Here is a 17,667-nt window from a genome sequence, read left to right as displayed (position 1 = left end):
CCCACTGCAGGCTGTGTGACCTCACAGCCTGCTCACCCTCTCTGGGCCTCAGCAGGTTGCAGGGAGGGAGCAATTCAGCATGGCCTGTCTGGAACACACTGCATACACTTTACACCCAGGCGCAAGGCAGCCCGACGTCACGGTTTGGTGGGGAGGCGGAGAGGGGAGCTATGCAACCCCTCCCTCGTGCTTCTGTATCGATGAGGAAACACGCAGCCTAGAGATGAAGAGCGTGGGTGCTGATCTCATAACTGTGGGTACAAATCCCAATTCAGTTGCAGATGAGCCTGGCTAAGCCTCAGTTTCCCCAGCTCTAAAATGCTTGGCAAGCATGTCAAAGAGGCAGAAAGGAGGGAGGAAGGGAAGGAGAGAGGTAGTGAAGGAGAGAGGGAAGGCAGCAGAGGTCTCCCTCAAAATGCTCCTTGATTCCCAGAAACAGCTGTGGAAGAAGCGGCTGCTCCTTGGAGGCCATTAGGCGGCGAGACGGGCCTGCACCTTCTGTGCAGGAGGGAAGGGTCTCAGCCTCCCGGGACCTGCCTCAAGCCCTCCAGGATTCTGGGGCTGAGATGTCCGCTCCCCGCCCCCTAGACCTGTCCCTCCCCCGCCACAGCAGCCCTAAAGCTGTGAGGTCAAATGGGGCGGGGGAGCTGCTCGCTCAGGACCCATTTGCCTCCGGGTCCTCATTCCAACGCGCTGACAGCCTGAATTCCTGGCTGAGTCAGTCTGGTCCACCGCGCTCCTTCCCCCACACCCTGAGCTGGGGCTGAGGGCCCCCAGAGGTGTCTGTCTGAGCGGGGCAGGGTCAGGGTGGGGGTGGAGGGCAGCTGGCCTGGCCCTTCTCCAGGGCAGGGACACACAGCAGCATTGCGGGCTGCAGCCATCGCGGGCACTCGCAGGCTTGAACCCCCAGAAACTGAGTTCTAACAAGGCGGCATAACGGCCCCACCCTGGCCCACGCCTCCTGGGGTGCAGAGGCACCTCCTGAGGCAGCCTGAGCTCCTCTCCCAGCCCCCGGGGGCGCGGCGCAGGCGGCTGCGGACTCACCATCTTCAGCTTGTGCTGCTGCAAGATCTCATCGAGGTTCTGCCTCTTCTTGTAGTTGAAGTAGAAGTTCTTACACTGCGACACGGTCTTGGAGCCCACCATCCGGGCGATGGCCGACCAGTTGCGGCCGTGTTCCAGGAGACCTGTCTCGGGAGAGGAGAGCCGTGAGGGGCGGCCAGGCCCGGCAGGCAGAGGGGCCTGTGTACATGGCCTGGGGGGCAAACGGGCCTGGAGCAGAAACCCAGCCTGGGGCTCCCTGCTCAGGCCCAGGACCTCGGGAAGAAGAGACAGCGACGGGCCACGTGTCCCCTGGCGGGGAAGGTACTAGAGGGTGGCAGGGCTGGCCTCTGGGGTCTGGTTTCTCAGTCACTTGACTCCAGGCCAGGATGCACGGGAAAGGCCTGGGCTGGAGGAGCCAAAAGCGACAGGTGAAGCCCCACTGAGCCACCGCGCAGAAGTCTGGGGGCGGAGGGCTGTGAATGTCCAGGATGCACAGCCTCTGCCCAGGCCCCACCTCTCCTGCCTCCCCCAGGCTGGGCGGGAGGGCGGCCGACGTGACCCAGCCCTGACACTCGCTCACAGCTGCAGGCGAGGCCTCGGGAGACGGTTGTTTTCCGGCCACACCGGCCCAGGGAAAGGAAGGGACGTGGTGAGCAGGGGATGGGAGGGTGGAGGTCAGGGTGGGGGTGAGCTGGGGCCAGGAGCCTCCGGGCCCAGGTTAACTGGGGCACGTCCAGGGCCCAAACTCCCTAAGGGCACCTAAAGGCCCACTCGGGACTCGAGGCCCACCAGGCCAGGTTGGGCGGCTGGAATTTGCTCTCAAACCCCAACCCGCACCACCAGGAGGTTCTCCCAGCCTCACAGACCTCCTGCTGTGGGAAGAGACCCTCCAGGAATTGGCAGAAAAAGTTCCCTCCATCCCCAGGTCTCAGGCCAGAGCGGCATGCCGCCCCCCACGTTCTAGTTTCAAGGCCACAAACACCAGGCTCAGCAGAAACACAGCCCCTGCTGCACCGGAGGCAGCGCCTGGGAAGCCAAGCCCCCAGCCTCGGCCCATCTGCCCGGCGAGCTGTGGCACACACAGGCACAGGCACAGGCCAGGCAGCTCTATATTTATGCCCGTGTCTCCAGCGGCGTGACCTTGTATGGCCCAGCCAGCCCGTGCAGGTAGGGCCTGCCCACTTTCCCAGGGCTGTGGGAGAGACAGGGAGCGCTCCTGATCTAGGGGGCTGTGCGGCAAGAGGGTGCCCCTCCAGGGCAGCAGGCCCCAAGGCTGAATCACGTAGCTCGGGACTTGGCAGCCTCCCTGAGCTGGAGCTATACTTGTAAGGACTTAATGAAGGATTTCCCGTAACGAAGTTTTTGACTATTTTCCTTGAATCAAATCAATCTGCAAGCCAAGCTCCAGCTAAAATGGTTCAGGGGTCGTGGAGCCGAGGGGCAGCCGTCTGTGTTGGTATTTTCATTCATTCCTTCATTCCTTCCTTCCTTCCTTCCTTCCCTCCCTCCCTCCTTCCTTCCTTCCTTCATTCATCCATCCACCCACCCACCCACCTACCCACCCACGTGCCGGCTGCCTGCCTGCTACACACAAGGCTCTAATGCAAATAAAATAACAGCAGCAGAAACATCAACACATCAGCCCATGGCATGGCTAAGTGACACACAGAGTTTGCAAAGCCCTTCAAAGACTTGGTTCCTTCTCATCCTTGCTGTCGTGGCTGTGACCATTTTCCCATCCCCAGGAGGGGGAAATCTCCTGGGGAGATTTCAGAGGGTCTCGCCAACTCACCCAAGCTTAGAGGACCAGCCAAGGCGGGCAACGCGGGCATGGGGCCCCAGACTTCCTGCCCTCCGGGTCCTCTGGCCCCCGTGGCGTGGGGGTGGCACTGACTGACAGGCCACCTGCTCGCCCGCTGTGGCCCTGGGAGCCACGTGGCCTCACGGCCCGCTCCTCAGGGTTCCTCAAGGACAGGCGCAGAAGGGGAGGGCCGGGGCGTGAGATCAAGTGGCACCCGGCCCCTGACCTTTCCCTCCGCCCGCGCCAGCAGCAGCTGCCACTTCCAGAACCTGGTGGACGGGGCCGTGCGTTTATTTATATTTCCCCAGCCGGGGCCAAGAGAGCCCAGGCAAACATGCTAGGCCAGAGGGATCACAGGCCCGGAACCCGGGTGGGAGAGGGCGGGTCTCCCATCTGGGCCTGCCAGCTTGGGTGGGCATGGAGAGCCCAGGGGGGGTGGCCTGACGACGCTGGGGAGGTTGACATTTCCAAACTCAGTCAATAAATAAGGAGGTGGCTAGGAGCCTGGCTGGGGGTTGGGGACCCTAATTAACTCCGATCATGGGGGCAGTGGGAGAGGGTTGAGGGCAGGGGAGAGGGGATGGAGGTGGGGATGGGGGTCACCCAGTCCTTCCTGAAAACATGTGGCTCCCAAAGGAGCAATGGGCAGAGTCACCCGGGCACCTGGCCAGAGCTCGCCAGCAGTCTCGGCCAGCCCTTCTGCTCTCCGGCCTCAGTTTCCTTAACTGCCCTGTGAGGGGCCAGAGTGGGTGTTCCATTAGCGCCGGCCAGGGCCTCGGGGTAGGGGCAGGCTGGCACTGGCTTCCTCTGGTTTGTGTTTTGGGAAGCCCAGGCAGAGGGTGCCGGGCACAGAGAGAAGGACTTTCCACCCCACCGTGCCTTGGAGCCCACCCCGCCAGACCCAGCCTGAAGCCCCCGTCCACCTGGAGAGCCCCCTCTGCACAGAGCATCACAGACCTTCCCAGGCACAGATCCAGGTCCCACCCCTGCTTCCAGGAGAGCCTCAGCCCAGCAGGGAGAGAGAGGAGGGGGCACGGGGGAAAGGATGGGCTGGGACCCCCATCCACTCCAGGGCCCAGAACTCCAACTCCCCAGCTGCCCCAGCTGCCCAGCCTCAAATCCCAGACGGCCACGTTGCGGTCCCTGCCCCTGCACCCGCAGTCCCCCATCCCCTCCCCAGGACCACTCACTCACATCCTCTCATCCGCGTCTCCCCCTCGGCCAAGTTTTCCGGAAACATAGAGCTGGGAAGATGCCCTGGGGAGCGGGCCCAGAGAAGTGGGCCGGCAGGCTGGGCGGCCGCGGCCGGCTCTGCGAGGCTGCTGGCTGGCGTCTGCTGGCGGCTCAGCTCAGCCTCACATCCTTCTCCGTCCCACGGTGAGGGAGGGAGGGAGGGAGGGAGCGAGGGAGGGAGGGACGCGGCGGGCGGAGGCTGGCTCGAGAGGGGCGGGAGGCAGCTCCTTGCAAGCCCGCCTGCCTGTGGTGGCCCGGGGCTCCTCCAGCGGCTGCTGCCACCTCTGACGCTGTCCCCAAGCCGCTGTGGGCGCGTGAGGTGCCCTTCCCCGAGGGTGGTGGGTGGCGGGAAGTTGTCAGTGGTGCGTGTGGGGCACCCCTGGGCCAGGCATCACTGGGGCGCCGCGTGCCGAGCTCCTCCAGCACCAATGTGCCCAGTGCGGACGCTCAGCGAGCAGTGCCGGCCAGGGCCCACAGACCCCCGGGCCGGGCAAAATCCAAGGACCCAGGTCCAGCAGGGCAGCCGTGTCACCCGCAGCCGGGCTCAGCTCTGATTTTCCTGCTGCCTGACCCAGCGAGACGCGGCAGGACTGAATGTGACCTCCAGACGGAGGCTTGCGGCGGGCGGGCGGGCGGGCGGGGGAGCGTGGCAGAGGCCCAGGTTCACAAGGGGCGGGCCAACTTGGCACTGGCTCCCCCTCCCTCTCTCCCCATCCGCGGCGGTGGCGGCGTCAGCAGTGGTAAGAACAGATGAGGGTTCCAGAAAAACAGAGCTTCTCCACCCCCGGCAGACAGGGAGCAAACAGCTTCTTCCGCCGTCATCCCCTCAACCCGTCCCCCCACTCTCCATGTCAGTTCCACCTGAGCTCTGTCCCCTGCCTGGCCTGATGCTGCCGAGGCCGACCAAGCCCTCCATCGGGGGCTATGGGTGGGCAGCAGGGCTGGTCTCGAATTCCAAAGGGAGCCTGGGATTTGAGGAGCCTTTGTCGGGTGCACACAAGACCTTCAAACATTTAGGGGAGGGAAGGATTTGGGGATTTGGGGTCCCCAAAGGGCCCTCTGCTGCTGGGGGATCTCGGGACAACACCTGCCCTTTTCGTCCTCTGAGATCCCCTGCAGCCGTGAAGGAACACTGTCGGAAATGCCAGGGAGCCTCCCAGGAGGTTGAAAGTTAACTGAGCTGAACTTTGGAGCCTAGATTCAGGTCACGACCGACTTCCCTAACTCTGGGATCATTAACCTGCTTTTGCCTTTAACCCCCAGCCCTTCCATCCTGTCCCCGAAAAACTGGGGAGCAGAAGGTGTCTCTGGAATGCCCCAGCCCTCGTCCTGGGGCACGATGCCAGGGGAGGGCAACAAACCTCAACCACATCAGGGATCTGGGCCTCTCCACCTGAGTCCCACCCTCCATCCTCTGTAGGGGAGGTCTCAGTGCACTTTTAAGGATGCCAACCCCATCAAATCATTCTTCTGCTTAAAATCGTCCAGTGACCACCTGAAGCTCTTGGAATAAAATCCAAAGGCCCTAGGACGGCCCAGCAACCCTTATGGAGCCAGCTCCATGCACCCGCCCAGCCTCTCCCTGGGTCACTCGTGTATGCCCCAGGGCCTTTGCACTGGCTGCTCCTGCCACCTCCACGGCTTTCTCACGGATGTGCCTCGTCCTCCCTCTGGTCTTGGCTCAAGTGATAGTTCCTCAGAGAACCCTTCTTTGCCCGCCCCACCAAAGTGAACCCCCCGTCGCCCTGCCATCCCAGGGTTTGATCATCTTCATAGCTTTTGCCACCTCTGAAATTAGCTCCCTCATTCCACTGCTCATCGGCAGGTGTCTGGGGCCTGCTGGGCACCCTGGGCATCGTTGCCACCCGTCTGGGTCCCTGGTAAGGAGCTTGCAAAGGAAGAGGGGTCTGTGGGTTTAGCTCTGCACCCTCCCAAAAGAGGCTGGGGTATCCCCCTTGACACCCAGGCACACGCCCCCCACACTCTGTGCCAGGGCGGAGACGGTAGATTCTGCCACCATGCCCTGTGGTCTGGATTCCCCGACCCTACTTCTAATTTCTAAGGAAGGAGTTTCGTTCTGAAGAGTCAGGAGGCAGGAACTAGGAAGTGAAATTGACCAAGACAGGAAGTCCAGCCAGGAGGTCTGAGTCACAGACAGAGCGGAGAGACAGGCGCAGGGGCCCGGTGGCCACAGGGGTAGGTGCTTGGGGCTCCGCTCGGCTAATCCTGCTCTGGGCACCCATGGGGCAGCGTCCCACATGCTATCTGGGGGCCCGTGACGAGCTGTTCTTGTGGGGGCCAGGACTCAGCCTCCTCGGCTCAGGTGCTCCGGCCCTGCTCAGATGCTCCCAAGCTGCTTTTCTCCAAGGGTCTGCAGATCTGCACCCACAGCCAGGACTCCGAGGGGACCACACCACCACCCACCTGCATCTGGGGATGTCGCCCCCAACCCTGGAAACACACTCGCTCTCCCCACCCAGCCAGTCACCTCCAGCCTCGACGTTTCCCGCCCCTTCCATGAAGACTCACAGGCTGCCTGCCAGAGGGGGGCATCGACCACCGCCCTCCAGCTGTCATTTTCCCTGAGACACTCAGCATGTTCTGCCCAAAACCCTATCAAAGTTGGGAGGAAAAGACCCAGCCGTCTTGGGCCTGAGTCATGCCACTTCCCCATTTCGGAAACCCCAAGCCCTGGGGGTGTTCCACATGGATGGGGCCTCCGCGTTGACACCCCTGACAGGCCGGGCACCTCCTGCGCGTCTTGTCAGGACTTCCCGAACTCCTGCCATCCTGAAATCCCATCGGGATGTTGGCTGGATAACATCACACCTGGACTTGCACCTCCCCACTCTTTTCTCTCCATCTACTCTTTCAAAAGTCAGCCTTGCTATCTGCCTTAGCCTCCGCATCAGCAATTACACCCGTAAATCATAGGTACAATGTGAACAAGCTACGTCTTCTCCCAGCTCTCAAAAAAAAACCAGACTCATTAAGATGAAATAAAGTCACCTGCATACGACCTGGCGCTGTCTCGCCTACCATTTCCGGACGTGCTACGTTACACCCTTCAATGTCACGTTTTCCTACAGAGCAGAGCAAAGCGGGAAGCCAGCCTGGGGGATCAGACAGCCCACCCCATGCCCCATGTCCACCGCAGTGTGCTAGGTGAGCACTGGCTCTCCCTCTGGCCTTGGTCTTCTCCTGTGCAAAGCGGAAGTCATGTGTATGTGTGCATGTGTACACATGCGTGTGGGGGGCCTGCCTCGCTCATGAGTACCAGCCTCGCCACGTGACAACAGGCATCGTTACGACCGCATTAGCTGCCAGGTGCTCCTTCCCTAAGTCAGGAGCCATGTGGATGCGAATTCATGGGTCTCCCGCAGGAGGGAAGAGGGACTTGTCGATGCCTGATGTCATCTTCAAGGGTGCTGACAGGAGCAAGAGTGTGGTCCAGACCTTGCCCCTGTGTCTGGCTGTACCCCAAGTTCCTGCAGAAACCCCAACTTTCTCCTCCTTCCAAACCATCACAACAGACTGTTTGTCACAGATCCGGCCGGGAGGCCAACCAGCCCCAGACACGCGTCCTCCCTAGTGGTCTCTCTCCAGACCACACGTGGTGACAGTCTCCTTGGACGCGAGCCCCGAGGCACCGCACCATCCCTGCCTGGTATACCACCCCTCCTGAGTCACACACCCCGAGCGCTGCCTCCTGCCGGGCCCTGACGGACGGCTGCACCAGGAAGTAGCCGGGCAGACCCAAACCCAGCAGCAGCAGCACTGCCTACTGGCCCGCCCACCCCACTGTAAGCTCTGGCAGCTTTGTGCGGCCAAGCACACAGGCGCTCCTCTTTCGGGGGGTCCATGGTGGGCAGAGCCCGAGGCTTTCCCTGTGGACATGTAATGGGGGAGGTCCTGCTCTCCAGGCTCCAGGACTGGGGGCTCACCCCTCCTCTTCCCACGCCTTAGATGCTTCATCCATAAAAGCCCGTCAGGCCAGCCCATGTGCATAGCAATGAGTGGTTCCTGCCTGGCTCCTGTGGAAAGTGGTAAGGCCACTAGGCAAGGCAGCTGGAGCTCCTGGGGGAGGCCTCTGGGGTCTGCCCAGGCTCACCGGAGCCACCAGGGCCTGGTCTTGCACGTCCTCCCACTGTGGGCCGCTCCCTGGAAGCCGGGAAAGACTGGCGGCCCAGAGGCGGGCCAGAGCTTACTCCTGGTCTAGAATGGTGTGACAGTGGTGTGACCAGGAGCCTCCCCACCCGCTCCACAGCAGGTTCTCTGCCGCCAGAGAAGAGGGCTGGGGCCTGGAGGAGCTGCCAGCAGAGCCGTAGGCCTCTCGCACAGCTGGGTTGGGCTTCCAAGCCAGGCCAGGCTGACCTTTCCCAGGGGAACCAAGTCCCTCATCCCAGCCCTGCTCCTGCCCTGCCCCTCCTTCCCCACGTGGCGCTGGGCCTGAGGGCAGGCGGCCAGCTCCCCAGAGCTGCCCAATTCCTAGGGAAGCTGCCTCCTGAACATTCTCGGTCCCCAGGTAGCGTGAGCCTCAGGGCAGGCAGCCACAGCCCCGTGCACGCAAGAAGGGAAGGTGCTCACTTGCCCACCTGAAATCCTACAGCCATGATGTCCCTAGCCCCTCCCCAGTGGCCTCCCACGCTCTACAGTAATAGTTAAACTCCATCCCAGGCTGGCAAGGCCAGGCTCCCGGCGGTCCCTCTACCTTCTGGGCTTCAATCACTTCTCACAGGGCTACACTGCCTCTGCCACGCGGCCTTTGCACATGCCTATCCTGCCTTTGTTATCTGGTCAACAGCTTGGCTCATGGACTAACTCATTCAGCCCTCACACCAACCCCATTCCTACTCTGCAAGTAGAATGCCTGGGTTCAAATCCCAGCTCTACCACTTCACAGCTGTGTGACCCCGGGCTGCGAACTAAACCTCTCTGGGCCTCAGTATCCTCATTTGAATAACAGAAGTAATAACAGCACCTACCTCCTAGTCAGGTTGGTAGAGATGAAGTGACTTCATACACACAAAGCTTCCAGCAGTGCCCGGCACGCAGGACGGCCTCCACGGTGTTATTGGGTGATATTCACTATTATTTCGTGCTCTGGGTGTCAGCCCCTTCCTCGGGGGAGCCCTCTGACTGGCGGCCCCCAGCACCATGGAGGTTCCTCCCATTGTCACTGTACATTTGCTTGGCCGGTGACTTACCTCTGACCCCTATCCCCTGGGTGAAGACAGAGGTGGCGGGGGGCTGAGGCCCCGAGGTGCAGGCACCTGCTCAGGGTCAGACTCTGCAGGAGGCAGACTCTGCAGGGACCCAAACCTAGGGAGCAAGGTCCGGAGACTGCGCCCTAAGCTGACAGCCTGCCACTTCTGAGTGCCTACTGTATACCAAGGACTGTACCTATGTGGCTCGCTCCGCCTTTAAGGCGCCCGTGGGAGGTAGCACCTCTGCCTCATCTGAGAGTACGATGGAAACTGAGGGTGAAACAGATGGGCCAGGCCGAGGTCGGGGGCTAAGGAGCTGCTTGTGGCTACAAAGTGATGGGGAAGTCAGTATGCCCCAGGTGGCACTGCCCTCGGCTCTTCCACGTACGTTCACCAAAACCCCATGAAGGGGGTGTGCTGGGTTGGAGAGCATCCCCCAATGCTTCATGTCCACCAGAACCTATGATGTGACCTTATTTGGAAAAAGGATGTTTGCAGATGTGATCAAGTCAACGTGGGGTCATACTGGATTGGGATGGGTCCTTGTAAGAAGAGGGAAATGTGGACAGAGACACGCAGGGAGAAAGGCACACAAAGACGAAGGCAGAGCCTGCGGGGACACGGTCATGAGCCAAGGACCGCCAAGGCTGCCGGCAGGTGCCAGGGGCTGGGGGAGGTAAGGCAGGCTCCTCCCCAGAGCCTCTGGAGGGAATGCAGCCTCTTGGATGCCTTCAACTTGGACTTCTCATCTCCAGAAGAGTGACAGAATATATAGTTAAGCCACCCAGTTCATGACCCTTTATTATGGCAGCCACAGGAAACACACAGTGGGTGCTCCTTGACTCCCACTGTACAGATGAAGAAACTGAGGCACAGAGAGGTTGACCAGCTTGCCTGAGGTCACACAGCGGAAACATCCAGCGGTTGAGACTTGGTTTCTCCCGAGGGATGGGGCCCCACTGCTGCTCATCCTCCAGGGCCGTGCTGCTAAAGTCTTGCAGAGGCTTCAGGCAGGCTGGGGTCCGAAGGCCCTGGGGAAACCTGGCCGCTTATCTGCCCAGGCTCCCCGAGGGAGGGGCGGGGCCGGCTCATTCCTGAGTGCCCCTGCCATACAGAGGGTTAGGCACTGTGTTGCTGAAATGATGGGTAAAGGATGGGCGCAGACCATCTGCCTCAACAATAGCCGCTTCTCCAGTCCCTTTTCCTAACTCTTGGTTTTCTGGGCGGGGGCTCCAGAACTTTCCTAGCTTCTCCACCCCCACCCTCTATATGGAGGAGTTGCTGGGGGCTGCCAGCACCTGTCTCCCCGCCCCACCCCCGCTCCCTCCTGCCACCGCCTGGAACACACAGCCATTAGCAGCCACCCTGAGCAGTAATTGTCCAGATTGCTGTAATTCACGGCAGACGAGCACGCTGCTGCTCACGGCATCATTACAAATGTCACTGAGCAGGGCCTCCGCGTGCACGGCCCCCAGGGGACTCTCACTGCCATCTCCACGGGCAGAACCCAGGATGAGCTCACTGTCGTCACTGAGGACCCAACCTTGAGATGGTGGGACACGGGCTCCTCTCTGCCGGTGAGTCATCCCCAGCCGTCCTCCCAGCCTCCAGATCTGCCCTTCCAGAAGGCAAAGAGAGGGCAGGCGCTGTCTCCCAGTTCTCAGGCAATGGGGGGGTCACTGGTGAAGAGGTGGTGGTGACAGCAGGAGACATGAGAGGGGATGGAGAGGCGGTGGGACCCCGGGCTGACCATTTGGGGACGTCCACGTGGAGTCCTCCTATGGGTGGGTGCTCTGGGCAATCTCCCAGCCAACAGGCTAAGATCCCAGGGACTCACGTATGATTAAAAATCTCATATAATTTTACACAAATGCTCACAGCAGCACTCTTCACAACAGCCACATGGAAACAACCTGCACGTCCCCAAGAGATGAACGACTGACAAAATGTGGTCTGCGCAGGTGATGGAATATTATTCAGCCATACAAAGCTACTCAGATGAACCTCAGAACCATCACGCTCCGAGAAAGGAGCCAGACACAAAAGGCCACACACTGTAGGATGCCATTCATTGGAAACGCCCGGAACAGGCCAATCCACAGAGACAGAGAGTGCATTAGTGGCTGCCAGGGGCTGGCAGGGTTGGGGCGGGGCCCTGGGAGGGACTGCTAATGGGTATGGGATTTCCATCTGGGGTGAGAAAAAGTTCCGGAACTAGACAGTGGGGAGGGTTGCACACCAATGCAGATGTACTCAATGCCACTGAGATGTTCACTTTCCAGTGGTTAGAATGGTGAGCTTCAGGTTATGTGTATCGTATCAAAATTAAATAAAAGGCGGGGGGAATCACACGGTCTCAGTAAAGCTTCTTTTGCAGCCTATAATGAAATACATACCAGAAACCACCAAGTGGACATTTAAGACACAGAAACAACTTGGCCTCTCTGGGGGCTGACAGCAGCCCCAGACCCTACCAGCTGGATACGTGCCCAGGCCCCACTGGCATGCCTCTCGCCCACCACACACAGAGCGGACCCACTGCAGCGGCAGGCGGGCCCTCCTTCCTGAAAGGTGTAAGGGTCTCTCTGGGTCCAGGCTCACCTCAGCCTGGGGGGTGGAGGGCAGAGGGCCCCTGGAGGAGCTCTGAGGGCGAGGGGCAGGGTCCCGGGGTGAGGGCGGGGGCTATGGGGGTCTTCTCAGGGCTGTGGGGACCCTCAGCACCCCCCACAACTATAGTGGAGGGCGGGTCCGGGTCCAGAAGCCCCGTGGTCCAGCCTGTTCTCAGATACACCTGCCCTTATGTGCCAGGAGCATTCGCTATAAAGGGCCTTTGTTCCCTCCGTAAGTCACGACCTGGAGCTTTCTGCACAAAGAAACCGCACGTCACAGACAGCCTCGACTCCAGCAGGGCCACGGGACCAAGCACGGGGCGGGGACAGGGAGTGGGGGCCTGGGCCTGCTCCCGGCCGCACACACCAGCTCCGGTACCCGTGGCGCTCCTTGGCCTCTGCTTCCTGGCTCCTCGCCCACAAACAGGGACATGGGCGGGGACAGGAACATGCCCCACCTCTTAGATAACTGAGAGCGAGCGCGCCGTGGGAGCCAGGTGCCGCCCCGGCCTCAGCAGTGCTGCCAGTGATGCCCCAGCTCCCACAGCCCCTGCCCTAGGCCAGGTACAGGCGAGGGACGGGGGAGATTCGCTCCGACTCAGCCCACTGTGGGCCCTCACACAGGGTTATCTGATTCCTCACAGCCAACCTGGATGCCCCTCCCACTTAACAGACGGGCAAATGGAGGCCCAGAGTCAGGTCACTGTGCTGGGAAGTAAAGAACTTGGCCAGGAGACAGCACAGCTGAGACGGTCTCCGGCTTAGGAGGAACCAGCCTCCGCCGTGCTGCACATCACAAGGCCACCTGCAAACTGGGAATGGCTTCCGCTGCCAGCACCAACGCCTGCTGGCTCCCTGCCATGTGACCCGCTCCCACGACTGTCCCCAGCAGCCTGGGTGTCCCCATCCACTCCAGAACCCGTCATCACCCAGACTGGGTGCTCAAACCTAAGACAGGTTTCCAAAGCCCCAGCACACTTGAGCCCAGATGGGGCCTTCGGGGCTCTGCCTAAGGGCTGGACAAACGCCCTGCAGGTCTCCCTGACCCCAGGACTCTTCCGAAATGGCCGCCGGCAAGCTCTGACTGTCCTGAGGCACCCAGGTGTGCTGCCGCTGCTCTGTCCCCAAGGCCAAGAGGTGCTGGCCACAGAGATCACCCAGAAGCCACTCGCTGATTACATGCACAGCACAGGCTGTGTCTCTCTGGGCTGTGCCCTCAAGTCACAAAGCCTAGCCTGACAGTGCAGCTGCACAGACCCATTTTCAGGAGGGTAAAACTGAGGCTCCACGGTGACAAGCCTGAGAACAGCCCGGAACCAGAGCCTCACCAGAGGCCTCACCACAGCCCCTGGTTCAAGGCCAAATGTGTCAACACCCTCCCCAGCACGCGAGTTTCAAGCGCCCTGGACACAAACCAACAAGGCTTAAAGCCGTGCACACCCCTCACCTTTCTTGGCTGTTTCCATTTCTTCTTCCGTCCAGCGAGAACTCTCATTCAGCTCCATGGAGGCTGAAAAGAAGATGCCAGGTGATTGGCAGGAGCCGGGAAAGGAGGCACTTTGCCTTCCGCCCTTTTCTCTCCTTTGAGCCAGGGAGGGAGTGGACTAGGCCTTGACGGTGTCACCCCACGGCTCTGAATCCCATGGGAAGGCCACATTTCAGGCGCCCCTCCCCAGCCAGTACCCATCGTGGCACCTGACTCCTGAGCCTTTATGCTGGGCTGGGGCTGTGCTGGGCAGTCCCACATGCCGTTGGTCGGGGCCAACCTCCACACAAGCCGCCCAGGTCGGGGCACCTGCCATCACCCCATTTTATAGAAGGTGACACTGAAGCAGTCAAGGGCCTTGATCATGACTGCCTCTGCCTACACTCTGTTGGGAAAGCGGTCACCTGGTGACTTGGTGACCGTGGGACACGAGCTTCAGGTGGGCCAGGACCTCACCTGACCGAGTACCCTCTCGGAGCCCAGCTCTTCCATGACTGTGGGGCTGTCCCATCACGGCAGGATGCTTAGCAACCCTGGACTCTGCACGCTGGATGCCAGCGGCCCCGCTCCAACTGTGACAATCAAAACTGTTCACAGACATCGCCAGGCGTCCCCCAGTGGGGGAGTAAAATCGCCCGTGGTGGAGAAGCCCTGCCCCAGAGGGTAATTTTCGTACCCCCCACCCATCCAGTACAAGGAGGGGCCTCTGGTGTCACTGGGAAGGGACACAGCCTGGCCTTGGGGTTGGCTGGAGGTGGCTGTGTCTCTGCTGTGGCACTATTTTTGGGTCTGTCTGCCGAGCTCCCCTGGATGTGAGCCCTGGTCCTTCTTCTCCAGTTGCTTAAGACCTGTGAGTGGGGTGGGTGCGAGGGATGTCAGTTCATGGACTCAGCGCCTGGAACTGTGCCAGGCGGAGTATGTGTCCAATAGAGGCTGGCTGAGGAGTGGAGGAAGGTTCCAGCAGAAGAGGGGAGACAGCCCCCACCCCCATGGGCAGCCCCATCACCCCTGACAGGCCAGAACCACCCCAGCCTCCCCTATCTCTGCAGCCACAGCCTGGGCCTCTCTGGGACCTCATCGATGCTCCCGTTCCTCCCCACAGGACTCCCAGAGGAAGCCTACAGAAGCCAGCGGTGCCAGGGATGCCGGGGTGCTGAGGGTGCCCGGTGCCAAAAGAGATGTGGAAGGCCCAGGAGTGTGTTTTCCACCCTGCGGCTGAGCCCCCAGCATCAGCCTTGGGTCCGAGAGCACTATCCCCAGAGATCAGGCAGGAAGAAAGCCCTTTCCCTTTCACCCTGGGCCTCCAAGTACACTGCCACCAAAGGGCGGCTGGAAAATACCTACAGGAGCTACACAGGCTCTGTGGCCAATGGGGCTGAGTTCTAATCCCAGCTACACTGAATTTTTTTTTTTTTTTGAGACGGAGTCTCGCGCTGTCGCCCAGGCTGGAGTGCAGTGGCACGATCTCGGCTCACTGTAAGCTCCGCCTCCCGGGTTTACGCCATTCTCCTGCCTCAGCCTCCCAAGTAGCTGGGACTCCCAAGTAGCCACCAAGCCCGGCTAACTTTTTGTATTTTTAGTAAAGACGGGGTTTCATCGTGTTTGCCAGGATGGTCTCAATCTCCTGACCTCATGATCCGCCCGCTTCGGCCTCCCAAAGTGCTGGGACTACAGGCGTAAGCCACCGTGCCCGGCCAGCTACACTGAAATTTTTAGAGAGGCCATGTTTCCTCTCTGAGCTTCAAGTGGGCCATTTACGAAATAGGCCCAAACTACATCCCATGGGAAGAAGAGACAGGTGTGTGAGCCGGACCCTAGGGGACGGTGGGGGTCTGTGGGAGATGAAGCAGCATCTCCACCCTGAGGATGAGCCCTGGCAGGTGGGGCTTCGGCCTGAGCGCTTGGCCCCTGGGTGGGTTCCCGCAGTGGTTGGAGGGCTGGAGCCTAACAGCTAAACAAAGTAGAGACAACAGGAGGACACCGCTGCCCCCTGTGGCGAATCTTGGGAACCGCCACTGACATCATCTCTTACTTTTTTCTACTTTCTGGGAAGGCAATGAGGGATGAACACCCTTCTCAACAGAAGGGGAAACCGAGGCCCACGGAAGTGAAGGTACAAACCCAGATGCCTACCAGGGTGGAGGCTGGGTGGGGACAAGTAGAGCCCATGACATTCTAAGAAGGGGTGCTGGTTACTTGGCTCCCAACAACTGCCACCTTGTGGCAACCTGGGCCACGCGTGGCCAGATCTTCTGTTTTAAAAACGACAACCAAAAAATCCAGAATTGGTCATTGGGTTTTTTATGTGACATCTTCATGCTCTGAAATCACTTTGGTTGAAGCCACTGAGCTCTTCCTACACCCCAGGCACTGTTCTAGGTGCTTCTCACATAGCAAGTGACTACAACTCTCCCTCCATGTTTAGAGGTAACCACCGATTTCTCCCACTGAGAACATGAGGACCTTGAGGCACAGAAAGGTTCAGGAATTCACTCTGGGTCACACAGCACATCCAGTAATTAGCACTGGGATTTGACCCTAACCATGTCTTACGTCAGCCCCTTGGCAGTTGCCAATTAACTCAAATTGCACGAAACTTTCATATGAGTGCAACCCGCCACGTCTCCAGCCCCTCCCCCACCTGCATCCTGGCCCCTGGCTCACCTAGCTCGGCACTCTGCTGGGGGGTGATGGCCTCCTCACTGTTGGCCTCATTAGCCATTGAGCGGGTGATGCGGCCTTTGCGTCTCCCCTGGCTGTTGGCAGTTTTGCGGCCTTTGGAGGCCACGGCCTCCTTCTCGTCGTTGTCCTCCCCTGAGGTGTCGTCTGTCTTCTCCCTACAGACCAGAGAGGGGAGACAGGATGGTTTCACCTGAGCCGGGAAATCAAACGGCCACTGGAGGAGACCGTTTCTTCAGCTGGATTTGCACTGCCTGCCAGCAGTGGCGCTAATCAGATGCTAAGAAAGACAGGGAGAGGCCTGAGGTGAGGGTGGCCGGGGGCGGTCTGCAGGGCCTCCCCGTTCACCAGACGTGGGAGTGCAGCTGGCAGAACAATGCCAGGCTATTTCTCAAAAGGGAGTTGCGGCCAGGTGTGCTGGGTCACACCTGTAATTGCAGCAGTTTGGGAGGCCAAAGTTGGGAGGATCGCTTGAGCCCAGGAGTTTAAGACCAGCCTGGGAAACATAGCAAGACCCCATTTCTACAAAAGAAAAATATCAGAAAATTAGCCAGGTGTGGTGGCATATGCTGATGGTCCCAGCTGCTTGGAAGGCTAAGGCAGGGGGATCTCTTGAGCCTGGGAGGTCGAGGCTGCAGTGAGCCATGATTATACCACTGCACTCCAGCCTGGGCGACAGAACAAGATCCTGTCTCCAAAAAAAAAAAAAAAAAGAACGGATAGGGGGTGTAACCTGGGCTATCAACTACTTAATTCACCAATAAGGCCACGTGGACAGGTAGTTAATTGGCTGGCTATTTTATTCCCCAAATGGGAGGTACTGGGAACTTTCCTTCTGGGCTGGTGGCTATCTGCAAGACCATTTTATGCACCAAATAGATAATGTCTGCAAGACTATTTGGTGAACTAAATGGAGGTGTGGGCTGGCAGCAATTTACAGGGCCATTTTATTCACCACAGAGGAGCTATTTCCAGAGGGGCTCTATAAGAGGCAATACATTGGCCTTCAGTATTATCAAGGGCCAGGTGTCTTAGGCATTGGCAGGAGGAAACTCTCTTGCCGGTTTTATGCAGGCCTAGCCTGCAGGCCTAGTTGAGGTGTGTGGGGGTGCTCGCAACCTCGATACACAAGCTGGGGCTCTTGCAGAAGCAACTGGGGAGAGTTTTACTGCGGGAGGCTCAGATTGATCACCTCCACCTTCCCATTCATCTTCCTGAAAGGCCCTTGCTGGAAGTGTCTGGGAGACGGGGTGAGGAAGCCAGATGTTCTCTGAAGCCAAATTCCTGAGCCCATTACAGGTACCTGGCGCTAAGTCGTGCCGCCCCCCCTTTCTCCAGCTGGCTGCACTCCCGCAGCCCCTGGCAGGCACAGGAGGCCGTCACGGCCCCCACGGTGAGGCTGTGCCTTGATCTGCAAGAACTCACACTGCCATCAATGATTCTAAAGGTGACAGCAGCCGCCTGCACACCTAGTCCTTCCAGGAGTGCCTCTGATCCCCCCTTCCCCCCTCCTGGCGCCTCAGGAGGCGAGAGCGGGAGGAGGAGGGGAGGCAGAGAGTTCCAAAGTCATTGCCTGGATTTATTAGCTCAGGAGTGGAGCTCAAATGA

The 17,667-nt window shown here is 59.8% G+C and overlaps 1 protein-coding gene across 39 annotated transcripts in view; it reads right to left on the bottom strand.

Annotated features, from left to right (window-relative positions):
- The window catches only part of LOC105493668 (nuclear receptor corepressor 2), a 240,074-nt gene that overhangs the window by 59,822 nt on the left and 162,585 nt on the right, over positions 1–17,667 (bottom strand). For all 39 annotated transcript variants that reach the window (XM_011761567.3, XM_071070825.1, XM_011761578.3 and 36 more), the window contains 3 exons: positions 16,045–16,217; positions 13,342–13,404; positions 1,045–1,187 (listed from right to left, as the gene is read on the bottom strand). In XM_011761567.3, coding sequence (XP_011759869.2) covers positions 1,045–1,187; positions 13,342–13,404; positions 16,045–16,217 — 379 coding nt within the window. The remainder of the gene's footprint in view (positions 1–1,044; positions 1,188–13,341; positions 13,405–16,044; positions 16,218–17,667) is intronic.

This window comes from Macaca nemestrina, chromosome 10 (assembly GCF_043159975.1).
Source record: "Macaca nemestrina isolate mMacNem1 chromosome 10, mMacNem.hap1, whole genome shotgun sequence".
Classification (NCBI taxonomy): domain Eukaryota; kingdom Metazoa; phylum Chordata; class Mammalia; order Primates; family Cercopithecidae; genus Macaca; species Macaca nemestrina.
The sequence above is the reverse complement of the archived record's forward strand: the minus strand, read 5'-3'. Positions and strand labels throughout refer to the sequence as shown.